This window comes from Rhinolophus ferrumequinum, chromosome 6 (assembly GCF_004115265.2).
Source record: "Rhinolophus ferrumequinum isolate MPI-CBG mRhiFer1 chromosome 6, mRhiFer1_v1.p, whole genome shotgun sequence".
NCBI classification, from domain to species: Eukaryota; Metazoa; Chordata; class Mammalia; order Chiroptera; family Rhinolophidae; genus Rhinolophus; species Rhinolophus ferrumequinum.
Window position 1 is genome coordinate 83,320,194 of NC_046289.1, and position 22,540 is coordinate 83,342,733.

Sequence of the window (22,540 nt, forward strand, 5' to 3'; positions counted from 1 at the left end):
TATATTATTGTGTCTACTTTCATATATGTTTGAAATTTGCATTGTAAAAATCTTTTTTAAAAACTGACATATTAAATAAATACATTTGCTTTCAGGATAGAAGTTTTGAAGAGGGAGATTATAAAACAGTGCACCCTTAGTGAATTTCATGCAGCGGCAGCATCTTCTGTAGTATTTTTCCCCAAACATATATTCATTATAAAAGATGAAAATAGTTCAGGAATGTCACTATAGAAAGTGAAAGTCTCCTTCTTTAATCAAATAATATTTTTAAAATACTGAAAATTGTCATGTCATTTGCACATGGTAATATATTCCTTTTTCTATTTATGAAATGCATGAGAGATGAAATTTAGATCAAGAGCTGGAGAGAGATTTCCTAGTGAACCTAAATGCTTTTGCTTTGCAAAACGGATATTAACATTAGTTCTGGAGTTAAAAAACAACAATAACAACAAAAACTTGTACATGTTAATCCATTACGTGGTGAAAACTATAGCTAAAGTAGCAATTTGGAATGCTCTGGTGTGCATACCCCTGCTTTTAGTGCAGGTGGTTAAGTGTGGTTAGGCCTTCCATGAAGGGAAATTTGAACCTGAGAGTCTGTCCTCAGCAGTGCTAATTGGGAGACGTAAGTAAGGGGATTTCCACTCTTTGTTAATAAGATCTCCAGGCGTATTTCCTCTTTGTTTTGGTGTTTTCTTCAGCTGTGATACAGCTGCAGGGAAATAAAATGTGATTTCCTGCTGTTAAGGTGCTTGCTATTCTTTTGGAGAATTATAATCGGGGGAGTGGAATGTGTATGGATTGAGCTACCTACACAGCTGATTTTTTTAAATTAGCTCACTCCATTTGTGCCAGTGGTAGATTTGTTCAGATGATTTGGATTAGCAGATAACTAAGGTCTCAAAGGCAAGCATCCCTCTTGATGGACCATTGCTTTAATTAACTGTGATTCTTTGCAAGCCGACTGAAAAACCATGAATGGGAAAATTGCGTTCTGCCATATTAATAATAATACTGTATTTCCTTTGCAGTCATACCGTATAAATTCCCATCATTTTAGTTGAACTAATTATTTAACCTGTAAAATTCTCCAAACTGAGAAAAGTGAGCAGAGGGTATATTTTTCAGGAAAATAAGATAAAGCCGTATGAGATACTATGCCCAGGTTCAATGTCACTGGGAAGTGAAAACAGCTTATTAGTAGAGTAAATACTTAGGAGCTATTAAACTTTCGGTGAAGGAGAAAGGCCTTATCATAAATTAATACCTTTTCTGCAGTCGTTGTCAATATCTCCTTGCCTAATAACTAGTACATTTTTTCAAAATATATACGGACCTGTACTACATTTAACTGTGGGCCAGACCTTTAGAGACACATTTGTTTTTAAATTTTGTTGGGGGATATTGGGGAACAGTGTGTTAAGGGCCCATCAGCTCCAAGTTGTCCTTCAATCTGCTTGTGGAGGGTGCAGCTCACTAGCCCATGTGGGAATTGAACCAGCAACCCTGTTGTTCAGAGCTCGTGCTCTAACCAACTGAGCCATCCAGCCACCCCTACAGATAGAAATTTTTGAACTGACCTCTTCCCAAGTTTCTCAGTGTTGTGTTGATGGTACAAGGCTTCTGCTTCTGCAATCAGAGAAACTCCATATGATTATTAGAAAACAAGAATGAATTATTATTGTTATTAAATATTTATGATTTTATTTTATTTTTCCAGTTCTATCAAGATATAATTGACATATGACATTGTATTAGTTTAAGGTGTACAGCATACTGATTTGATATTTGTAAAGAACTGATTATTATTACCAACATATACTGAAAAAAATCACTTCAGGAACGAGCAGAGCTGAATGATCAGATCCAAAGCACAGCATTCATTGTCTGTCGGCTGTGTTACCAGTGAAGCTGAATTAGTATTTAAATCCAAAGGTGTTTACTTTTAATTTATCATTATTGTGTGAGATGTAAGACTTAAAGTGGAATACCCTTGTAAATAAAGGAACAATAATGGATTTGGGGGAAAGAGGAAAGGACCATAACTCTTCCTTTCCTTGCTTTGTGATTAACCCTGGTAGTTTTCAGGTTTTGTTCCATGGGATTCTGAACTCCCAGAAATTTTGTGTAAATATGTGTGCAGTGTTTTAGGTAGGTTATAGACTAGTATAGTAGGTAGACACCACACTTAGATTCAGGCTAAAATTAGATTACATTCCCAGTTTATATAGCTAAGGACACCGAAATGTATTAGAAAATGGCCAGAGAAGAAGCAGGTACAGTGTATTTCAGCACAGTTTTCCTAGGTCTTTGGAGTCCCTACATGGGGCTGAGCAGCCAGTGACATGTCCACCCCGGGTAGGATCTCATCTTAATTTACGTAGCATCACAGACTTGTTATAACTAGGCTGACTCCACTGTTCACAAAGACTTACACCACAATCTGTGTGCCTCCTTTAAGAGGACTTTATGAATATTGGGCTCTCCTGGCCTTCATGTCCTTTCCTCACTAGAGCAGAAGACCCATTTCCCTGCAATGAGGGCATATATCTTTCTCCTGAAAGAAGACCCAGAGCTTTTATGTATTCCTAGTGGAATTTTTTCCCTAAACTTTAGTTCTCCCTTGTGCAAGTGATTCCCAAATTGTTTTCTTTAATCCTGGCTACTCTTTTAAATGCCAGATCAATGTAAGCAACTGCTTGTTGTTTTTTGAGAGTGGAAGAGTGCTTAATACTTAGCTTGCTATTACTTGCTTAATTAATGGCAGAGGAAGAAAAGGTATGCTAACATGGATTAGAAGTAATTGCTAACAGGAATAATGAAACATGCAAACTGTGTCAAAGTTCACAGGAAATTAGAATTTCCCTTAATCTCATTGATTACTGGTGGAATGACTCATCTTCCAGTTGTGCGTTGCTCTTAAGTTATTCAATATTTGTGTAAATTAGACAGGGGAGGGTAAAACCACTGATGAGAGGTACAAGACACGTCATTTGAGCTAATGACTGTTCCCGGGATATCCCCACGATTTTTACCTCAGTATTCTTTCCTTTCCTACTTACTGTTTGACTCTCACTGGATTTCTTTCAGAGTAAAGTCACTTCCCATTTCCTTTTTGCCCTCCACGTGGACAGCTTCTATGGGCTATTCAATGCACAAAGATTTACCATATGCTTACTTAGCATTTGTCAGAATTAGTATTGTTTAACTTAGGCACTAGAAATTCCAGGGATTTAACATGTTCCCTTCTCTGTTCTCCCTTTACTATTCTTGAGTTTTTCTCATTAAAAGAGGATTAAAAAACAACCCAAACCATTTTCTTTTTTAACTAGCAATACAATTGAACATAAATGATAGTAAATTGTGCTTCATTGCTGTGGGAAAATTGAAAACTTGGATGGCTTTTGCAGATACAACTGATAAATTGTTTCTTCTGCTTTTTAAACAAATAGCTCATTCAGCTCAATGAAGTAATGCATTAAGTAGGAGTCAGAAATAGAGGTTCTGTATTTTTTTCTGTCGTAATTAACTTGGTGTGTTTTCCCTCTACATCTCAGTTTTCTCACAGGATTGTTCTGAGGATAACAGAATCAGAAGATACATGCACATTGTAAAGCATAAAGTGATCTACAAGGATGCACTGCAAGGCCATCCCCAGCAGAGAACACGTGATTTATGAATCCGTACATGTGTACTGCAATGGCGATGGTTCTAGTCTCAATCTAGAGCCCTTCTGAAGGGGATGGGCTGAATAGTCTCTTTGGCCCCTAAATCAGAACAACCTGGGGACAAATGAAATGTGGACATGCTTTTCTTACATGTATGGATGCTTAGGTTATTGTTATTTACAGGAATCCATGTACTCTACCTCTGTATGGAGACAGGAGCCCATTTATGAGTCAGGAACAGGAAGCAGGGAAAGTTACTTCCCTGGTATCTGTTTTAAAACCTAAAGAGTTGTAAATGTTAGCAAACTTTTGGTAAAACTTGTACTGTTACTACCTACCTAAAGCACGTATAAGTCTTTTTGTAGTCAAATTACTTAATTTTGAGTCCTTACAATAGCCATTTGAAATCTGTAGCCGCAATTTATTCCTCAGGAACCTGGGGCCCAGAAAAGTGAGGTGACTTGATCAAAGTCCTATAAGCTAGAGGATAGCCCAGCAGACAAGATGCAAACCCAGATCAGCTTACGGCTAGTCCAGGCTCTCAGCATCCTCACAGCTCTGAGGGCTGGGCAAGTCCTCGAGGAGAATGATACAAAATGATACAATACGGTATCCAAACTTATTGTTAAAGGAAACATTTGGAGTTTGGTCACTTTTCGAGGGTGAACAATGTAAAATCTATAAAGATTCTTAAAAAGAGCCTTGGGCAACCCTCTTTATAAGTGCTTTTCTCTGGGAATTCTTTTTGAGGGCTTTTAGTTAAGTTCTATCTATGTATAGTGCTAAGTTTTTCTTCAAGACTTTCTCCTGTTGAAAAAATAAGTTTACTTTCTGATTTCTTTTTGAACATTTTTCCAGTGAGTTTTATCTGTGTAATATTTTTATTTTTATTTTTTCAATTTTTTCAATTTTTTCAATTTTTTTTTTTTTTTTTTAAGGGAGGATCACCCAGTGGAAGGACTTAAAAATATTCTGCTTGTTTGCTCCTAAGGAAGGAGGGGTTAGGCACTATATTGGTACTTTAGAGCCAGTTCCTGGTTGGTTGTAAAGCAGAGGGGATTTCCAGGGTGTGTAAGTGTGGATGAACTCCTTGAACTGAAAACAATTTGAAAAAAAAAAAAAAAAAAAGTGGTAAGCAGCATTTCTGGGTTTGCAGGATCCAAGCCCTGTTACTGCCTTTCCTTGACTGATTTGTTCCTTTCCAATTTGGGAGCAAGATTCTAAGATGAAAAATATCTTGCTTGCCTTTGTTTTAGCTGTTTTCTGTAGGTCTGTCAGGATAAGATATACAAAAGGGAAAGAGTAAGATTAAAAAGAATACAGTTTTTGTTCTAACTAGAAATTTAAAATAAAATTAATTCTAAACTATCTTTACTTGATTAAGATCTATTTCCCTAAAGCCCAGCCCAGGCAAGATTTAAGAAATAACTATATTTGTGAGTAAATTCCATTCTGTCTGGGTATTGAGTACAGAAATCTATTTGAAAATATACCTAGCTTCTAGAGAACATGTGTCTTTAACTTGTGAGTCTGGATGGTTGAGAATTCTTTAATGCAACTTTTAAAGTCCTTTGTATAATTTATAGTGGGCTATCATTTTATATTTTAAGACAAAAAAAGAGATTATCTTCTTCCTCCCTCTACTCTTCTTCCTCCTCTTTTTTTCTCTTTCTAGCTGTATAGATTTCCGTTGTGTAGAAAGACCATAATTTAATTACTTATTCAGTCTTATATGAATGGATGTTTGGGAGTTTTAAGTCTTAACTGTTACAAAAATGACACTGAATCACCTTACACATTTGTAATTTCTTGCATATTGTAAGACAGCTGTAAGGTGGATCCCTGCAAATTGAATTGCTGGAGCAACGGAGATGTATCAGTTTTGATTGGCCTTCATAGAAATTTTATCAGTATACATATACACTGATTAGCAAAGTATGAGAATTCTTGTTTCTCCAGACCTTTGTGTTCCAGTGTGTCATTAAACAGTTTGACCTTTACCTATCTGAAGTGAAAAATAGAATCTCAGTATAGAGTTAATTTACATTTTTCTTAATGAGTAAGTCAAGCATCTTTTCATATATTTAAAAGCCACTTGTATTTCTTTTCTGCAAACTATTCGCTTCTGTCTTGCCTATGTTTTTTCTTGAATTATTGAGGGTTGTTTGTGTTTTTCATTGATTTTTGTAGGAGCCCTTCATTTGAAAAACTGAATTACAATCTTTGGGGCTTTTTTTTTTTTTTTTTACTTACGATGTATTTTTCCATGTACATTTTTAAATAGGCAAACTTACCAGGCTTTTTTCTTACAGCACTTGAGTTTCATACTTAGGCTTTTTCCACTACTAGTTTATTGAAAACGAGCACACACAAACAAAAAATCCTCCCTTTGTCCCCTATTCTTATACTTTTGTTTTTTCCCTTGAAATTTTTGATCCATTTGGAATTTTTTCTGGTGTAAATGAGGTATGTCGTGCTAACTTGATCTTTTTTCCCCACCTAATTACCCAGTTGTGTCAACACATTTTATTTAACAACCCATCTTTTCCCCCACTAGTTTGCAATGCCATTTTTAGCATATATCAAATTCCCATATACATTGGTGTCTGATTCTGGATTTTCTATTTTTATCCATTAATCTCTGTACATGACCACAGTTTTGGTTACGTATTGTAGTTTTATAATATGTCTTAATATATGATAGAACTAATCCTTAGAGCTGGGGTTCTAGCCCTTTAATAAACTTTCAAGTGGTAAATATTATAGGCCTATGATAAAATATATTAGTAGTGTTCCCCGGGGCAAAATTGTATTTTGTACATATGGCAGAGTCCCATTACCAGTTTCTTCTAAACATTTGGGCCACAACTCAAATACAAAACACATTTTATGTAACAACCCATTTTATAACTGAAAAAAAGTTACATACGAAAAATTATGTGCTCTTGCTACCTGTATTACACTCTGTTTTAATTGTTTACTTCCCCACCAAATGCTGGTTGTGACCTATTAAATGGACTTCATGACCCAGTAGTGTTGAAAAATACCTCGTTAGACTTCTATTCAGTACTCCTTATTAATCTTTTTTGGGGGTAGGGAGCAGGAGGAGAGATATCTCTTCCTAAATAAGCTAGGGAGACCACATCAAAACAAGTAGAATTTCCAAAAAAAGGACTCATGAAGGACATTTGCATTTCTCTCCCCTTGTTTGCAAGTACCCTATAGGGAAAGGCAGTAGTCTTGATTGGCATGACTTGCTTAAGAACATAGGCTACAACGTACTAATATGTACTGTCCAGGAAGAAGGAAAAACTTACAAGGCAGGTGCCAGGGGGTTCAAGCCCATGCGAGGACTGCTCCACCATCTTCAAACATAGTTGTGTTGTTTTCTGGCTTTGGGGGTTCCCAGCTTGATTTTTGTCGTTCTGAGTTAGAGTGGAGCGATGAGAGGATAGATTTCTGTTTCAAATCCTAAACCTACTACTTAACTAGTTATGTGACGTACTTAACTTCTCTGTGCTTCAGTCTCCTCATCTGTTAAGTGGGGAAAGTGATAATATCTACCTCATACCGTTAATAGAGGAATAAAAGAGTTGATATATGGAAGCACTTAGAATTCTTATTTTTCCAGATTTTTGTGACCTACATGACACATGGAAAGCAGTGTAAAAATCTCTGTGTTATTATTATTTGACCTGGACGCATATACCATATTTCCCCGAAAATAAGACCTAGCCAGACAATCCCAGCTCTAATGCGTCTTTTGGAGCAAAAATTAAGACCCGGTATTATATTTTATTTTATATTATAATTGTATCATATCATATTATATTATTATATTAAGACCCTGTCTTATATTATAGTAAAATAAGACCCGGTCTTATATTAATTTTTGCTCCAAAAGACTCATTAGAGCTGACTGTCCGGTCTTATTTTCGGGGAAACACGGTAGGATTTTTTTTAAATCAACCTCAAAATTAAAATTTTGTGGGAAGAAGACTAGGTGAATTCTTTCATTAAGTTTTCCTGAAGCTCATGAGTCCTTGATGACTTACATATTTTTTATCATAGGAAAAATTTTTATTTTAAATGATTAGCTCTCATTTTTTTTGTTCTGATTTATTCCTTGGGAACATCCTTGTGAGGCTTAACTTGAAGATTATTATCTGCCCTTGGTATCTATAATGTTCTTTCGCGTTCTCTTTTTGTTCTTTTCCTCTGCATTCTAATAGAAATTCTCAGAGTTTGTACTGCATTTCACAAAATTCATGTTCTAGTGTATTCCTTCCAATCTTTGCTTTCAATGAAGGTTTTAATTCTGCTGTTGCATTTTGTTTTTTCTTACCTGTGTTTTTTATTTTTGCAGATTCCTTTTCATCTCTTGCTGTTCTCTCCTTAAAGCTCATTGCTCTTTTTTCACAGATACAATTGAGTTTGTCCTCTTATAGTAAGAGGACAATAATAAAATATGTCCTCTGCCTATCCCTTAAGTTTTTGGTGTTTCCCAGGGCTCCGGTTTCCTTCCTCTTCTCCTACTTGACTCACTCTCCCTGTCCATTGTCACCCACTCCTCTGGTTTTCTCTACTACCTGTATGCCAGTGACTCACAGATCTATATAGCTCCAGTCCTCACATTCTCACTGAACCCCTCACTTCCTGTTGGGCATTTTCCTGAATAACATTCTTTTAGTGACAGGATAAGAGTGGTAAACTATTTTATTCTTTGTCTGAAAATGTTTCCTTGAATGAGAGTTTTAACTGTAGATTTTACTGTTTTCCCTCAATACTTTGAAAATAGTATTCCATTGTCTTCTGCCCACAATTTTAGTTACTGTTGAGAAGTTTGCTTTCGATCCAATTTTCGTTCCATTATAGATTTTCTCTATCTTCATTGCTCTTAAGGTTTTTTTTTTTAACTTCTGCTGTTTCACTATGATGTGTATAGATGAATGTATTTATTTTTCCTTAGAATTCACTGAGCGTTCTGAATCAGGTTTCATGTCTCGAATCAATTCTGAACAATTCTCAGCCCTTATATCTTCAAATATTGCTTCTCCTGGAATTCCTGTTACACATTTGTTGGACCCTGTTACACATTCTCCTCCATATCTCTTACTCTCTTTGATGTATTTCATCTCTATCTCTCTGAATTGCATTCTGGGTAACTTTAGATCTATCTTCTAGTAGAAGTTAGATCTGCTTCTCACTTCAGATGTGTCTATTCTCTCTACCTATTTAGGGGTTTTTCCCCTAATGTTTCAATAATTTACAGACCATAAAATTGACCTATTTTAAGAGTACAGTTTACTGATTTTGAGTAAATTTATACACTTGTGTGATCATTACCACAGTTCAGTTTTAGAATACTTTTATCACCCCAAAAAGTTTCATCATGCCCTTTTGAGGTCAGTCCCTACTTCCTCCCACAGCCCCTGGAACCATTGATCTGTCTGTCTCTGTAGTTTTGCCTTTACTGAAAATTTCATTTAAATAGACTCATATAATCTGTAATTCTGTGTTTCTTTCACTTAACATAATGTTGTTTGTTTGTTTTACAGTATATTTAGTTTTAAATATAAAGTTTTTGAGTGTGTATTGTTACGTGTATCAGTAGTTCATTGCTGAGTAGTATCCCAGTGTATGCATATGCCACAATTTGTTTATTCACCAGATGATGGACATTTGGACTTTCTCCTCCATCCATTTAGTATTGATTATTTTAGAATTTTAATTTTAGAACTTCTCTTTCAAAATTTCCTCTTGAGTTTTTTATGGTCTCTGACTTTTCTTACAGTTCTGATTCTGCTTTTACATTTTAATTATTGTTATATAATTATTTTATATTGTCTCGTAGATTTTTCTATTGTCCCTTATCCTGAGTTCTTTGGGCTATAATCCTTCTGTCATGTCAGAGGATTTACGCTTGGTGGATTGTTTCTACTGTATTTTATAATTTTAAATTGGTGAGTATAGTGTTAGAGGGACTTGCTCTTTCTATAATAATCCCTTTGTTTCCTGAATTGTTGGTGGTGTCTTTCCATAGAGGTTTTGGGTTTGCTTCTGCCAAGTGCTGGAGAGATATTATTAGCTAGAACCAATTTTTATGTGAATTTTTTTTGGTGGAGTGTGATGAATTTGTATCATACAGTTTGTCTACATTTGTATTCCAAACCTATTTAAGACATAAGGGATTTTTTTCCCCCCTACTCAGACCTCTGGAAGAGATAGAGAAGCTGGTATATTGTGTTTTGACATCAATGTGCTCATTTGTAAAGGTTCCTCATTTATTCAGGAGTTCACTTCCAATTTCTCCCCTCATTTGGGCCCAAGATTTGCTAGATCTACAGTTCCCATAGGGGTTTCACAAGCCAACTCCCATTTTTCCTCTTAACTTCTCTTCTGGACAATATTAGCATCAACTCTTATCCTTTCCATTCTGATTTTCAGATCTGGCTTCATCTCTGTCACTTAGAGATTTCTTTCTTTTTTTTCTGCAAGTTCAGCCATGCATTAAGTCTTTTTGTTATATTTTATCCAGTATTTTTAGATATTTGTAGCAGCAAGGGTTTTTATTTGTTTGTTTTTCCATTTTACTGGAATCAGAAAATTCAGATAAAATTCTGAGTATTTTTAAATAGGATAGTACACTACAGTAATTATAGCTACAATTACTAAATGAAAAAAATCTCCTGAAACATTAGCTTGCTATTAAATGAGCATAAGCTTTCTTAGATTATTAGTTGTTAGACTGCAGTGACATTTTCTAGACATGTGACTTCATTTTTTTCCCCTGGTAACTTTAAGGCAGTCATGTTAGTGTTCTTTTTATTTAGGATTTATTTGGATCCCAGGGTTTAAAGAAGGCACACAAAGAAATTTGGCCATTAGATGCAGAGATGCATTTTTTATTGTTGTTCCCATGTTAAAAGTAGTGCTTCCAACCAAAATAGCTGGTATTCCCCTGTTTTTCCATATCCACTATGATTTAAGCCAGTTGTTTTAATACTCCCTTTCTTTGGAAAATGTCTGATTTTTGTGGTATAATTAACATGTTAAGATCACTGTTGGTTTTATGATGTAAAGTTTTGAGTGTACATTATTGTAGTCCTCTTTTCCCTTGGTTGCCCTTCTAAAGTAGGACATTAACTAAAAATAAGTAAGAGCAATCTATTTCCTGGTGAGATTTGTATCAAAATCTGAGAATAGAAGTAAACCATCATAAACATATGGACTTTTCATTTCAAAAAGTTGAAAAGTTTTGGGGCCGGCCCGGTGGCTCAGGCGGTTAGAGCTCCATGCTCATAACTCCGAAGGCTGCCGGTTCGATTCCCACATGGGCCAGTGGGCTCTCAACCACAAGGTTGCCAGTCCAATTCCTCAAGTCCCCCAAGGGATGGTGGGCAGCGCCCCCTGCAACTAAGATTGAACACGGCACCTTGAGCTGAGCTGCTGCTGAGCTCCCAGATGGCTCAGTTGGTTGGAGTGCGTCCTCTCAACCACAAGGTTTGCTGGCTCAACTCCCGCAAGGGATGGTGGGCTGTGCGCCCTACAACTAGCAACGGCAACTGAACCTGGAGCTGAGCTGTGCCCTCCCCAACTAAGATTGAAAGGACAACAACTTGACTTGGAAAAAAGGCCTGGAAGTACATACTGTTCCCCAATAAAGTCCTGTTCCCCTTCCCCAATAAAATCTTAAAAAAAAAAAAATTAAAAAAAAAAAAGTTGAAAAGTTTTAACCTCTTCTAAGTAGAAAGGTAAAAAGGAATTTTTAGTGTCTCTTTTCATATCATTTGTTGAGAAAAATCAGTTGCTTAAACTGTTTGCTTTCTCATCCATAATGCAGGAGCAGTAATAAATAGAAGAATCGAGTTCTACTGCCATGTACGTTGTTAGAGTCATTTATAATTATGAAGTCAGCTTTTTGACGACAGGTGCTGGATTCTCTGTTCTAGAGCCCATGTGTCATGTAGTGTATAAGCTGTACCATTCTTTTATTTTTCTTGCTGCACATCCTTGGATCATTTTGCTACTCGTTTATGATTAGGTAACAATCACAAAACAACAAATATCAGTTCTGCTTCATTGTTTCTAGTAAGTTTCATGAGGTAGAGAATTGAAAATTTTTTTTTTTAATTTTTATTGAGGACTATTAGGAAACTGTGTTTCCCCAGGGCCCATCAGCTCCAAGTCATTGTTCTTCAATCTAGTTGTGGAGGGCGCGGCGCAGCTCAACTCAGCTCCAAGTCCAGTCGCCGTTTTCAATCTTTAGTTGCAGGAGGCGTGGCCCACCATCCTATGAGGGAATTGAACCGGCAGCCTTGTTGTTGAGAGCTCACACTCTAACCAACTGAGCCATCGGCCACCCCGAGAATTGAAAACTCTTGATTAGCTGTTTTAGAATTGCTTGTACATTTATTTACCTTTTCCATATTATATTGATAATAATAAGCAAGAGTTTATTTTTAAAAATTTAAACTCAAAGCATAATTACTTAAAGACTTTGTACTTATTCTTTGAGCTTCCAAATTGCCTGGTTGTTAATCCTCAAACATGCAATGCTCTTTGGTGTTTAGTAAGAGCCTTGGCAGTTCTTTCCTCTGCCTAGAAGGCTCTTCCCCCCAGGGAGCATGGTTTACTTCCTCACTTCATTCAGGTCTGTTCAAATGTCATCTCATTAGAAAGGTCTTTCCCTTTCATTATATCTAAAATAGAGAGGGGCTAAGGAGAACGGTGGGAACACGTCCTCTGCTTAGTTTTTCTTCAAGGCACTTTTCTCTACCTGAAATTAATTATCTGTTTGTTACCTTCTGTTGCTTGTTTCCTCCACTAATATATAAATTCCTTGAGGGCAGGGAATTTGTTTACTGTTCTGTTCCTAGGAATGAGAACATTATTTGGCACATAATAGGTACTTGATGAAAATCTGTTGACTGACCAGGTGAATGTATTATAAACTTATGGCCTCAGGGTAGAATCAAGCCCATATGTGTTTTTTTTTGTTTGTTTGAGTTTCTTTGAGTTTTATTCTCTTAAAAAGTTATTTGACATATTTTGAAATGTCAGATTTTTCACTTTTATGGAAAATCAAATCTTTATTTTTGTGTGGTGACAATTAACTGGACTGGACATTGGGTTGCTTCTTTTTTAGGGGAACTACATTCTCCAGTCTGTCACAGTCTTCTCTTCTTTCTGTCAAATATTGGGCAATGAGACTTAACACCATTTGCTAGTATTTATCATTTTGCCTGTTCTGTTCTATTTTCTCAGACTTGGCCCATTTTACTTATTTATGTTACCTGCCTGGTCCCTGGAAACATTTGCATTAACAACCTCTGTTTCAAGTCATAGTATTTACAATTTTTGTCAAGTTATACTTTTCAGATTTAAACTTAAAAGTACGAAATGAGGAAAGATGATAGAAGTTGTGACTTATTGAAGGAGATATATGTGAATTTATAAAGCCTACTCATATATGTTACAAAACGAAGAACACCCTTTAGGCCAGTGAGCACATGTAAAGATGCTAAGTAAGAATCGTTAGTCACCAGGGAAATGCACATTAAAACCACAATGAGATACCACTTCATACTGACAAGCATGACTAATAAAAAAGATAGCCAATAACAAGTGTTGGTGAGGATATGAAGAAATTGGAAGCCTAATACATTGCAGTTGGGAATGTAAAATGGTGCAGCCACTTTAGAAAACATTCTGGCAGTTCCTCAAAAAGTTAAACAGAGTTACCAGATGACCTGACAATTTCACTCCTACGTATATAAACAGGAGAAATGAAAACATACGTCCATGCAAAACTTGTACACAAATGTTCATAGGAACATTATTCATAATAGCCAAAAGTAGAAATAATCCAAATGTCCTTCAGCTGATAAACGGATAAAATGTAGTATATCCATACAATAGACTATTATTCGGTATTAAAAAGGAATGAAGTCTGATTCACACTACAACATGGATAAACCTTGAAAGCATGCTGAGTGAAAGAAGTCAATCACAGAAGATCACATATTTATATTATTCAGCTTATATGAAATGTCCAGAATAGGTAAATCTAGAGGGACAGAAAGTAGGTTGGTGGTTGCTGTGTGATAGGGTAGTAGAATGGAGATTGACTGTTAATGAATATGGAGTTTCTTCTAGAAGGGACAAAAATGTTCTAAAATTAGATTGTGGTGACATTGCACAACCTGTGAATATAATTGTAAACTTCAAACAAGTGAATTGAATGGTTTGTGAATTATATCTCAATAAAATTGTGGGTTATTTTTTCCAAAAAGCACTTCTTTTATTAATAGTCAAGAAACAAATGATCAAAAGATTGGTGGATTTTCACATGCCAGATCATTAGCCAATCTGCAAACAAGCACAATCCTAGTAGTAGCCCTACAAAGAAATAATTGTTCTTCGTTTAAATTTACCTTCTATTAGAAGAGCTAAGCTTGCAGATTTGTAAAGCCCTATGCCATAGTGAGTTTGCTGTCTCAGTAGGTCACCTCTTTCTTTTTGTTATGCCTTTTCAGCAGGATGTACTCAGTGGCTTTTGATTCAGTGGCAGTGACATAAATCTGTGTAGTTTGAAAAGTGAGCATCTTGGAGGCCCACTGGAAATATTACAACGAATCCCTGACTAGTAACACACTTAGGAAGTGGAGCTTTTGTAATAGGAAAAAAACCCCAACCTGACATCTTGGGGTTTTCTGTCTATTAGAAGACAGGGATCAGGAAGATAGTCTTTGGGTGGGATTGTATTGGGATTTCATTACACATCCTGTGACTACCCAGAGGCTCCTGAGACTCACCTTTCAAACAAACCATCTCAAGTGTACCCTTTTCCATTCTGTGATTTTAAGGGATTTCCAAGTCTTGTTAACATAGACTATCAGAACTGGAAGGGGATTTTATAAGTTATCTAGTTTAACTCTTGATTTTTACAGATGTACATTTAGCCAGTAATACTGAAATACCTAAGTTTGTCATCACTCCTGAAGTGAATGCTTTAGTTTGTCATTACTCCTGAGGTGAAAATAATATAGTACTAAGAGCAGCACCAAAATGATAAATTGGAAGTGTAGTGGGAAATCTTGTCCGTGTTAATTATTAGTGAACCGGAATTTTAGAAATATAATGTACTTGTTTTATTGCCCTTGATTTAATCAGAGTGGAGCAAAAATGCTCATATGTGAACTATTTTAATTCTCATTGATAACTTTATTTCCATTCATAAAAAATAGTACCCCTATTCTAACCAATATTTAAGTTAGTTTTGATATTATTTGGAACTTTCTAAACATTAGTAGGAAATGTATTTGAGCAGAGAAATTTTAAAATAGTGTTTTGCTGACTGGAGAGGAGAGGGGTTGGTCCCGCACAGTTGGAGTTGACAGGGATAGAAAAGCTAAAGAAATCAAATGAGAAATGAAAGCATGCATATGGATCAATGGTTATTTTAAAGATGAAATATATTACATGTGTATGTTTGTATAGTATTAGGATTTATTTTTGTTTTTTAATAGTCTTATTAAGGTATAATTAACATACACTAAAATTTGCCGATATATAATTCAGTGAGTTTTCACAAACGCAGGCAATTGTATTATAACCTTCATAATCAAGACAAGAGACATTTACACATCCCCCCAAAGTTCTCTTGTGTTCATTGCAGTCAGTTCCCTCTCCCCACGTTCTAGAACTGTTAGTATTCTTTCTGTTGGTATAATTTTGTCTTAAATTTCATATAAATGGAATCACACAGTATGTAAGTAGTTTTTTTATGTCTACCTTTTTTCATTTAGCATATTTTTGAGATTCATCCATATTGTTATATGTATCAATAGTTTTCTTTTTACTACTTTTTCCCCCCATTCATTTACCAGTTAATGGACATTTGAATTATTTTCAGTTTTTGGCAATTAGGAATAAAGTCATTATTAACATTCATGTATAACTCATTGTATGGATGTAGGTTTTCATTTCTCTTCTGTAACTACCTAGTGGTAGGATTGCTAAATTAGAAGAGAAATATATGCTTAATGTTGTGAGAAACTTGTCAATTGGTTTCCAAAGTGGTTACACCGTTTGGTATTCCCACCAGCAATGTTTGAAAGTTCCAGTTGCTCCACATACTTGTTATGGTCAATCTTTTTAATTTTAGCCATTCTAGTGGATGTATAATGATAACTTACTGTGGTTTTAAATTTGCATTACCCTAATGACTAATTATGTTGGGTATCTTTTCATGTACTTACTGGCCTGAAGGGAGTTCTTCATCTTTATAACATTATACAATAATATTATCTAATCCATTGTTGATACTTAGGGCTGTCACTTGTCCCAATAATGAACTTTATAAGTTTTCCCTTTCCCAGATCCAATCTAGGATCACACTTTGGGTTTAGGTGTCATGGTTCCTTGGTCTCTTTTCATCTACAATAAAAATCTCAGTTTTCTTTGTTCTTTCTTGGACCTCAACTTTTTAAAAACTATAGGCCTATTATTTTGTAGAATGTCTCTCAGTTTGAGACATTGCTTTATCTGATGTTTCCTTATGATTCAGGTTATTCATTTTTGTCAAGAATATCACCAAAAAATGATGTTATGTCCTTCTCAGAGGCATCATATCAAGAGGTACACTGTGTAAATATTGGTGATGACTTCATGTGTTGCCCAAGAAATTTTTGCTAATCCTGATGTGAAGAATTTGCCTATTCTAGAATTTTCATAGTTTCGGCTTTTGGGTTTAGATTTATGATCTGTTTCAAAATAATTTTTGAGTATGATTGAGATAGTGATTGCGGTTCATGTATTTCCCAGTTTTTTCTCTTGTTAATTTTCTTGTTTTTCTGTTTTCTTTTTTTTACTGGGGAATATTGGGGAACAGTGTGTTTTTCCAGGATGTCAAGTCGTTGTGTTTTTGTGTTTTTGGTTTTTTTTGGTGTTTTTTTTTTCAGTCTACTTGGTGAAGCGGGGCACAGCTCAGCTCCAAGTCAAGTTGTTGCCTTTCAATCTAGTTGTGGAAGGCGCAGTTCATTGGCCCATGTGGACTCGAACCAGTGACCTTGGTGTTACAAGCACCTTGCTCTAATCACTGGGCCAACCAGCTGCCCACTGGTGGCTCAGCTCCAAGCTCAATCCATTGTTTTCAATTTAGTTATGGAGGGTGCAGTTTACTGGCCCATGTGGAAATCGAACCAGCAACCTTGTTGTTCAGAGCTCGCGCTCTAACCAACTAAGCCATCCGGCCACCCGCTTTTTCTGTTTTCTATTTCTTTGATTCTGTGCTTTGTTATTCTACTGTCTTTGAAATTTAATTTGCTCTTTTTCTAAGCTTAAGGGAAAACTTAGATCAAGTTCATTGCAGTCAGTTCCCTCTTAGACTTCTTTTCATATAAGCGTTTAAAGCTATACGTTTCCCTCTAAGTATTGCTCTAATGCATCTCATGAATTTTGATATTTTAGTACCACGCAGTACAAAATATTTTCTAATTTCTGTGTAATTTCTTTTTTGACCCATGGGTTATTTAGAAGTATTACTTAGAAATATTTGGAACTTTTATAGATATATTTCTGCTATTGGTTTCTGATTTAATTGTATGTGTGTATGATCAGCAAACGTACTATTTCAGATTTTAATATTTTGAAATGTGCTGCGACTTATGGCCTAGAGTTTGTAGTCTGTCTTGGTGTTTCATGTATACTTGAAAAGAATAAATGTTCTTCCAGTTTTAGGTGTCGAATCTAGGTATCAATCGAGTCAAAGTAGTAATTAGTGTTGTTTATGTCTTTCTGTCCTTACTGATTTTTATCTACTTGTTCTGTCATTATGGAGAAAGGAGTGTTGAAATCTTCACCTATAATTGTAGACTTATTTGTTCCTCCTTTCAGTTCTGTCAAGTTTTGCTTAATATATTTTATAGCTCTGTTCTTATTTATGAGTATGACTTCCTGATCAGGTGATCTTGTCATTTTGAAGTATCGCTACCTTTTTTTTTTTTCGGTGTGTCACTCTGTTTCTCCTTTTATGTTTTCTGGGGGGGGGGGGTTAATGAGAATTTTTTAAATATTTCATTTAATTCATCTGCTGGCTTTTTGTCTATACCTTTTCTGCCTTTTTTTTTTTTTTTAACTATAAGTGGTTTTTTTTAATTGAGGAAATTGGGGAACAGTGTGTTTCTCCAGAGCCCATCAGCTCCAAGTCATTGTCCTTCAATCCAGCCGTGGAAGGCGCAGCCCAGCCCCAAGTCCAGTCGCCGTTTTCTATCTTTAGTTGCAGGGAGCACTGCCCACCATCCCATGCGGGAATTGAACCGGCAACCCTGCTGTCGAGAGCCCACGCTCCAACCAACTGAGCCATATGGCTGCCCCTCTGCCTTATTTTTTAATGTATGATTTGGGATTACAGTATGAATCCTTAACAGTATCCAATCCATTTAAGAGTTTAAGTTTTACTATTTCACATAAAATGTAGGAACCTTGCCACAGTGGAATTCTATTTATCACTTCCTGGTCTTTATGCTATTATTTTCATATATACCACATCTGCATATGTTTTAGCCCCTTAAGTGTTAGGATAATTTTTGCTTTACGCAGTCATATCTTAAAGAAATTAAAAGAAGAAAAAATATTCTTTTTTATAATTACCCATATATTTGCCATTTCTGATGTTTTTCATTTCTTCTTTTACATACAAGCTTCCATCTGATGTTATTTCCCTTCATTCTGAAGAAATTGCTTTAGCATTTAGCATGATGCAGGTTTGCTCATGAATTCTGTTTTCCTTTATCTGAAAATGTATATTTCACCTTACTTTTTTACCTCAATTCTTTTTTTTTTCTTTTTTTTTTTCCTTTTTTTTTTTTTTTTTGGTCTTCCTACAACCGAGTGTTCATTTACCTCAATTCTTGAAGAACTTTTTGCTAGATATAGAATTCTAGGTTGGCAGAGGGTTTGTGTTTGTTTCCTGTCATCTCTTTAAAGATATCCTCTCATGGTCTTCTGGCCCCATTGTCCGATGAGAATTCAACTGTCATTTTGTGTCATTCTCTTACTTGTAATGTATCCCTTTTTTCTGGATGCTTTTAAGATTTTCTCTTTATCTTTGATTTTCAGCCATCTTACTATGATGTGCCTAGTTATGGTTTGGTTGTGGTTTTCTTTATACTTACCATGCTTTAAGTTTGCCCTTCTTCTTTGGTCTCTAAGCTATGTTTTTCATCAAATTTGGGAATATTTTAGCCATTGTTCACATTTTTTTCTACCTTCTCCTTTCTATCCTCTCCTTCTGGAGTCCAATTACACATTAGTCTGTTTGACATTGTTCTACAGGTTACTGAGGCTCTATTCATCTTTTTCTTTCAATCTTTTTTTCTTCAGATTGATAATTTCCATTGCTTTGTCATTTGTTTTCACTGACTCTTAACTTCTTCCATCTCCAATCTGCTGTTAAATCCAGCCTGTGAATATTTCACATTTGTGCTTTTTGGTCCTAGAATATTTGTTTCTACAGATGCTCCTTGACTTACACTGGGGTTACGTCTTGATAAACCTATCATACATTGAAAATATTGTAAGTCTAAAATGCACTTAATACACCTAACCTACCAAACATCCTAGCTTAGCCTAGCCTACCTTAAACGTGCTCAGAACACAATATCCAAAAAACGCTGGCAACACAATATGCTGTGGAGTATCGCTTGTTTACTCTTCGTAATCACAAGCTTAACTGGGAGTGGCGGCTTGCTGTCGCTGCCCAGTGTCATGAGAGAGTACTGCACCTCACATTGCTAGCTCGGAAAAAGATCAAAATTCCAAATTAGAAGTGTGGTTTCTGCTGAGTGTGTATTGCTTTTACACTGTTGTAAAGTTGAATACTTGTAAGTTGAACCGTCGTTAAGTTGGCAACCATCTGTATTTGTCTATGTTTTTCCTTATTTGCATTCATTATAACTATATTTTCCTTTTAATTATTGAACATATTTACAGTAGCTACTTTAAAGTTCTTGCCTGCTAATTCCAGCACCTGGACCTTAGATTGATTTATATTGACTTTCTTTTCCCTTAATTGTGAGTCATATTTTCCTATTTATTCTTGTGTTAACTTTTTAATTATATATTGGACACTGTGAATGACATATTGCAAAGGCTCTAGATTCTGTTATCTCTTTCTGGAGGTTATTGATTTTTGTTTGCTTTAGAAGGCTGTTAAACGTGCTGAGACTCAGACTCCAGACTCTGTCTGCCTTTAGTGGATGGTAACTGAAGTCTCTCCTTAGGTCTTTCAAGTCTTTGATCTGTTCTTTTCTGCTGGGCTCGTTAGAGTTTCTTCTATGCATGTACACATCAAGAGTTAGCCAAGCATTTGGGTAGATTTATGCACGGATTTTTGTGGTTCACTCCTTTCTTGCATTCCCTCTCTCACTTTTCAGCCTCTCTGGCAGCCCCGAACTCTGTCTTCTGATTTCTCAAACCAGTAAGTCTTCAGCTTTCTGCTTAATTTCCAACTGCCCCTGCTAACCATGTTGACTGGAAAGTACCTTCTTGCAAAATGTCATATACAGACAAATTTCACCTTGTGCAATTCCCTTCTTTTCTGGCTATCCCTAAGTAGATAAACTATCCCAAATGTAGTGGGATTAAACAGAAACAATTCTTTATTACTGTGTATTGTTATTATCTCTCATTGTTCTAGAGCTTGACTAGACTGTTGGGTGGTTCTTGCTTGTTTGTGTCTCCCACTAGTGTAATCAAATGTGGGCTGAGCTCATCTTGAAAATGTCTTTACTCTCATAAGTCTGATGGTTAATCCTGACTGTTGCCGGGGACTCATTTGGACCGTCACATAGCATCTGCCTGGGCTTTTTCACGATGGCTGGGTTCCGAGAGCAAGATTCCTAAGAAGGAGTGCCAGATGGAGGCTATATTGCCTTTTATCACCCAGCCTCAGAAGTCACATAGCATCACTTCTGCTACATTCCTCTTATTGAGACAGTCACATAGGAGAGCTCTTATTCACGTGGAGGGAACAAGACTCCACTTTTTGAGTGGGGAGGAATGTCAAAAGAATTTTCAGACATGTTTTGAAAGCACCACACCTTTTTTCAAAGTTTGTGTTCCCTCCAGTTTCTGCCTACTTTTGGACATTCTCTAGCTTCAAATCATTGTTTGTTATATATATAGAACTTACGTTATTTTCTGGTGATCTAACAAACTACTCCATCATTACCAGAAGTGAAACTCCCTTTCTTCCATTTCTTTCCTCATAGCACTCATCACACCTGAAACTTAATATGATTTACTTACTTATTTGGTTTATTTTGTGTCTCCTTCACTAAAAATGAAAGGTCCATTAAGTTAAGGTGTTTTTGTCTCTTTGGTAACTGCTAGGCACATTGTAAGATGTTCAACAAATATTTGTGAAATGAATGAATGAATCTTCAGTTTGTCAGAACAGCCATAAGTAAACAAAATAAGCCTCTTGACAAAAGAAAAGCTAGAAATTACAGAACCTTTCAACACAGATAAGGTAGACTGGCATACCTGAGGTTTTATTTCTTCTTGGCTTGCAATAGGACATAGAGATTTTGACATTTCATTCTCATCATGACTATTGTGTGGCAATTTAGCAGACTAGATCGCTGATTAGAGAGCAAATGAAATAACGTGGGAAAGTACTTTATGAAGTGTAAAGCACTATTAGATTATAAAGTGTATCAGATAATTATATGCATTTACATCTATTAGGCTGGCTTTTTCCGATTTCATTTTGTAAGTATCTGTGTGTGTGTATTTTTCAGGAATGAATATTTTAAATTCCCAAAACAATAATAAAAATCATTGCAGTGTGTTTACAATAGCTTCCTTACTATGTTCTTATTAATGTTTTGTCTGATTTTTCTTTTTTAGGAACTTAAGAGATTTCAGAACTTTGTGAAATACTGCCCTCCTTTTGATATTGTCATCGATGGACTCAACGTTGCCAAAATGTTTCCTAAAGCTCGTGAGTCTCAAGTTGTAAGTACAAGTTTTATTTTGTTATTCCAAATCTCTCGAAATATTTATTGTACCCATTTGTGATCTTCCTTGTGTCTCACAGCTCCTCATTTTTCCTTCCTTTAAAAATAAAGCTCTCGAAGGTGCCATAGTGACCAACCGTTCATCTAAGAGTCATTGTTTTCATCCCTGGCAAGTCAGTGGCTCATATAGGCTGCACAGAGTTGAGAGATTAAAAAGTTCATGTAATAAAGGGCCAGTTCAGCCCTTTTTGTAACCGTTAGCTAACTTGCTCCTAGGTCTCTCTCGTTGGGGTTACTCTATCATTTCCCTGTGGGTCACATCACTCTATTTGAAAATTATCAATTTATTCTATCAAGAGATGTTAATCATTCATAACTCACATTTGGTATTTTTTTTCAAATAGTATGTTTGTAAATTAACCGAAGCAGTTCTTTTTTTTAATAAGGTAATCATTTGTTCTATCAATTTATAAATGTCATAGTAGTTTCTAATAGGAATATCATGATTTTTTATAACAGCAGCGAGCAATTATTTTAATCCCCATTTTACAATTTAGAAAATTAGAAAATTGAGGCTAATTTTGTACAGTAAATCCTTAGAAAGCAGTTATAACATCAAAATTAGATTGTAGAGAGCTCCAGGGTTTCAACCTTACGGCTCTTATCATTGGCAATCTATGGCCATTCATCTGGAGTTAAACTTTTGTTATTTCTTTAAAATTACCACCAACTGAAAAGCTTTTTCTCAGAGATTCTTCTGGTCCAATTTGGCCATTTGTACTCAGAAAAGCTTACAAGTACTAACAAAGGTTGATTTACAGAAATTTCTTCATATTCCTT

The 22,540-nt window shown here is 35.7% G+C and overlaps 1 protein-coding gene across 1 annotated transcript in view; it reads left to right on the plus strand.

The window, feature by feature from the left end:
- Window positions 1-22,540, plus strand: part of PRORP (protein only RNase P catalytic subunit) — a 111,858-nt gene that overhangs the window by 19,520 nt on the left and 69,798 nt on the right. The window contains exon 5 of the mRNA XM_033107141.1: window positions 21,591-21,698. Coding sequence (XP_032963032.1) covers window positions 21,591-21,698 — 108 coding nt within the window. The remainder of the gene's footprint in view (window positions 1-21,590; window positions 21,699-22,540) is intronic.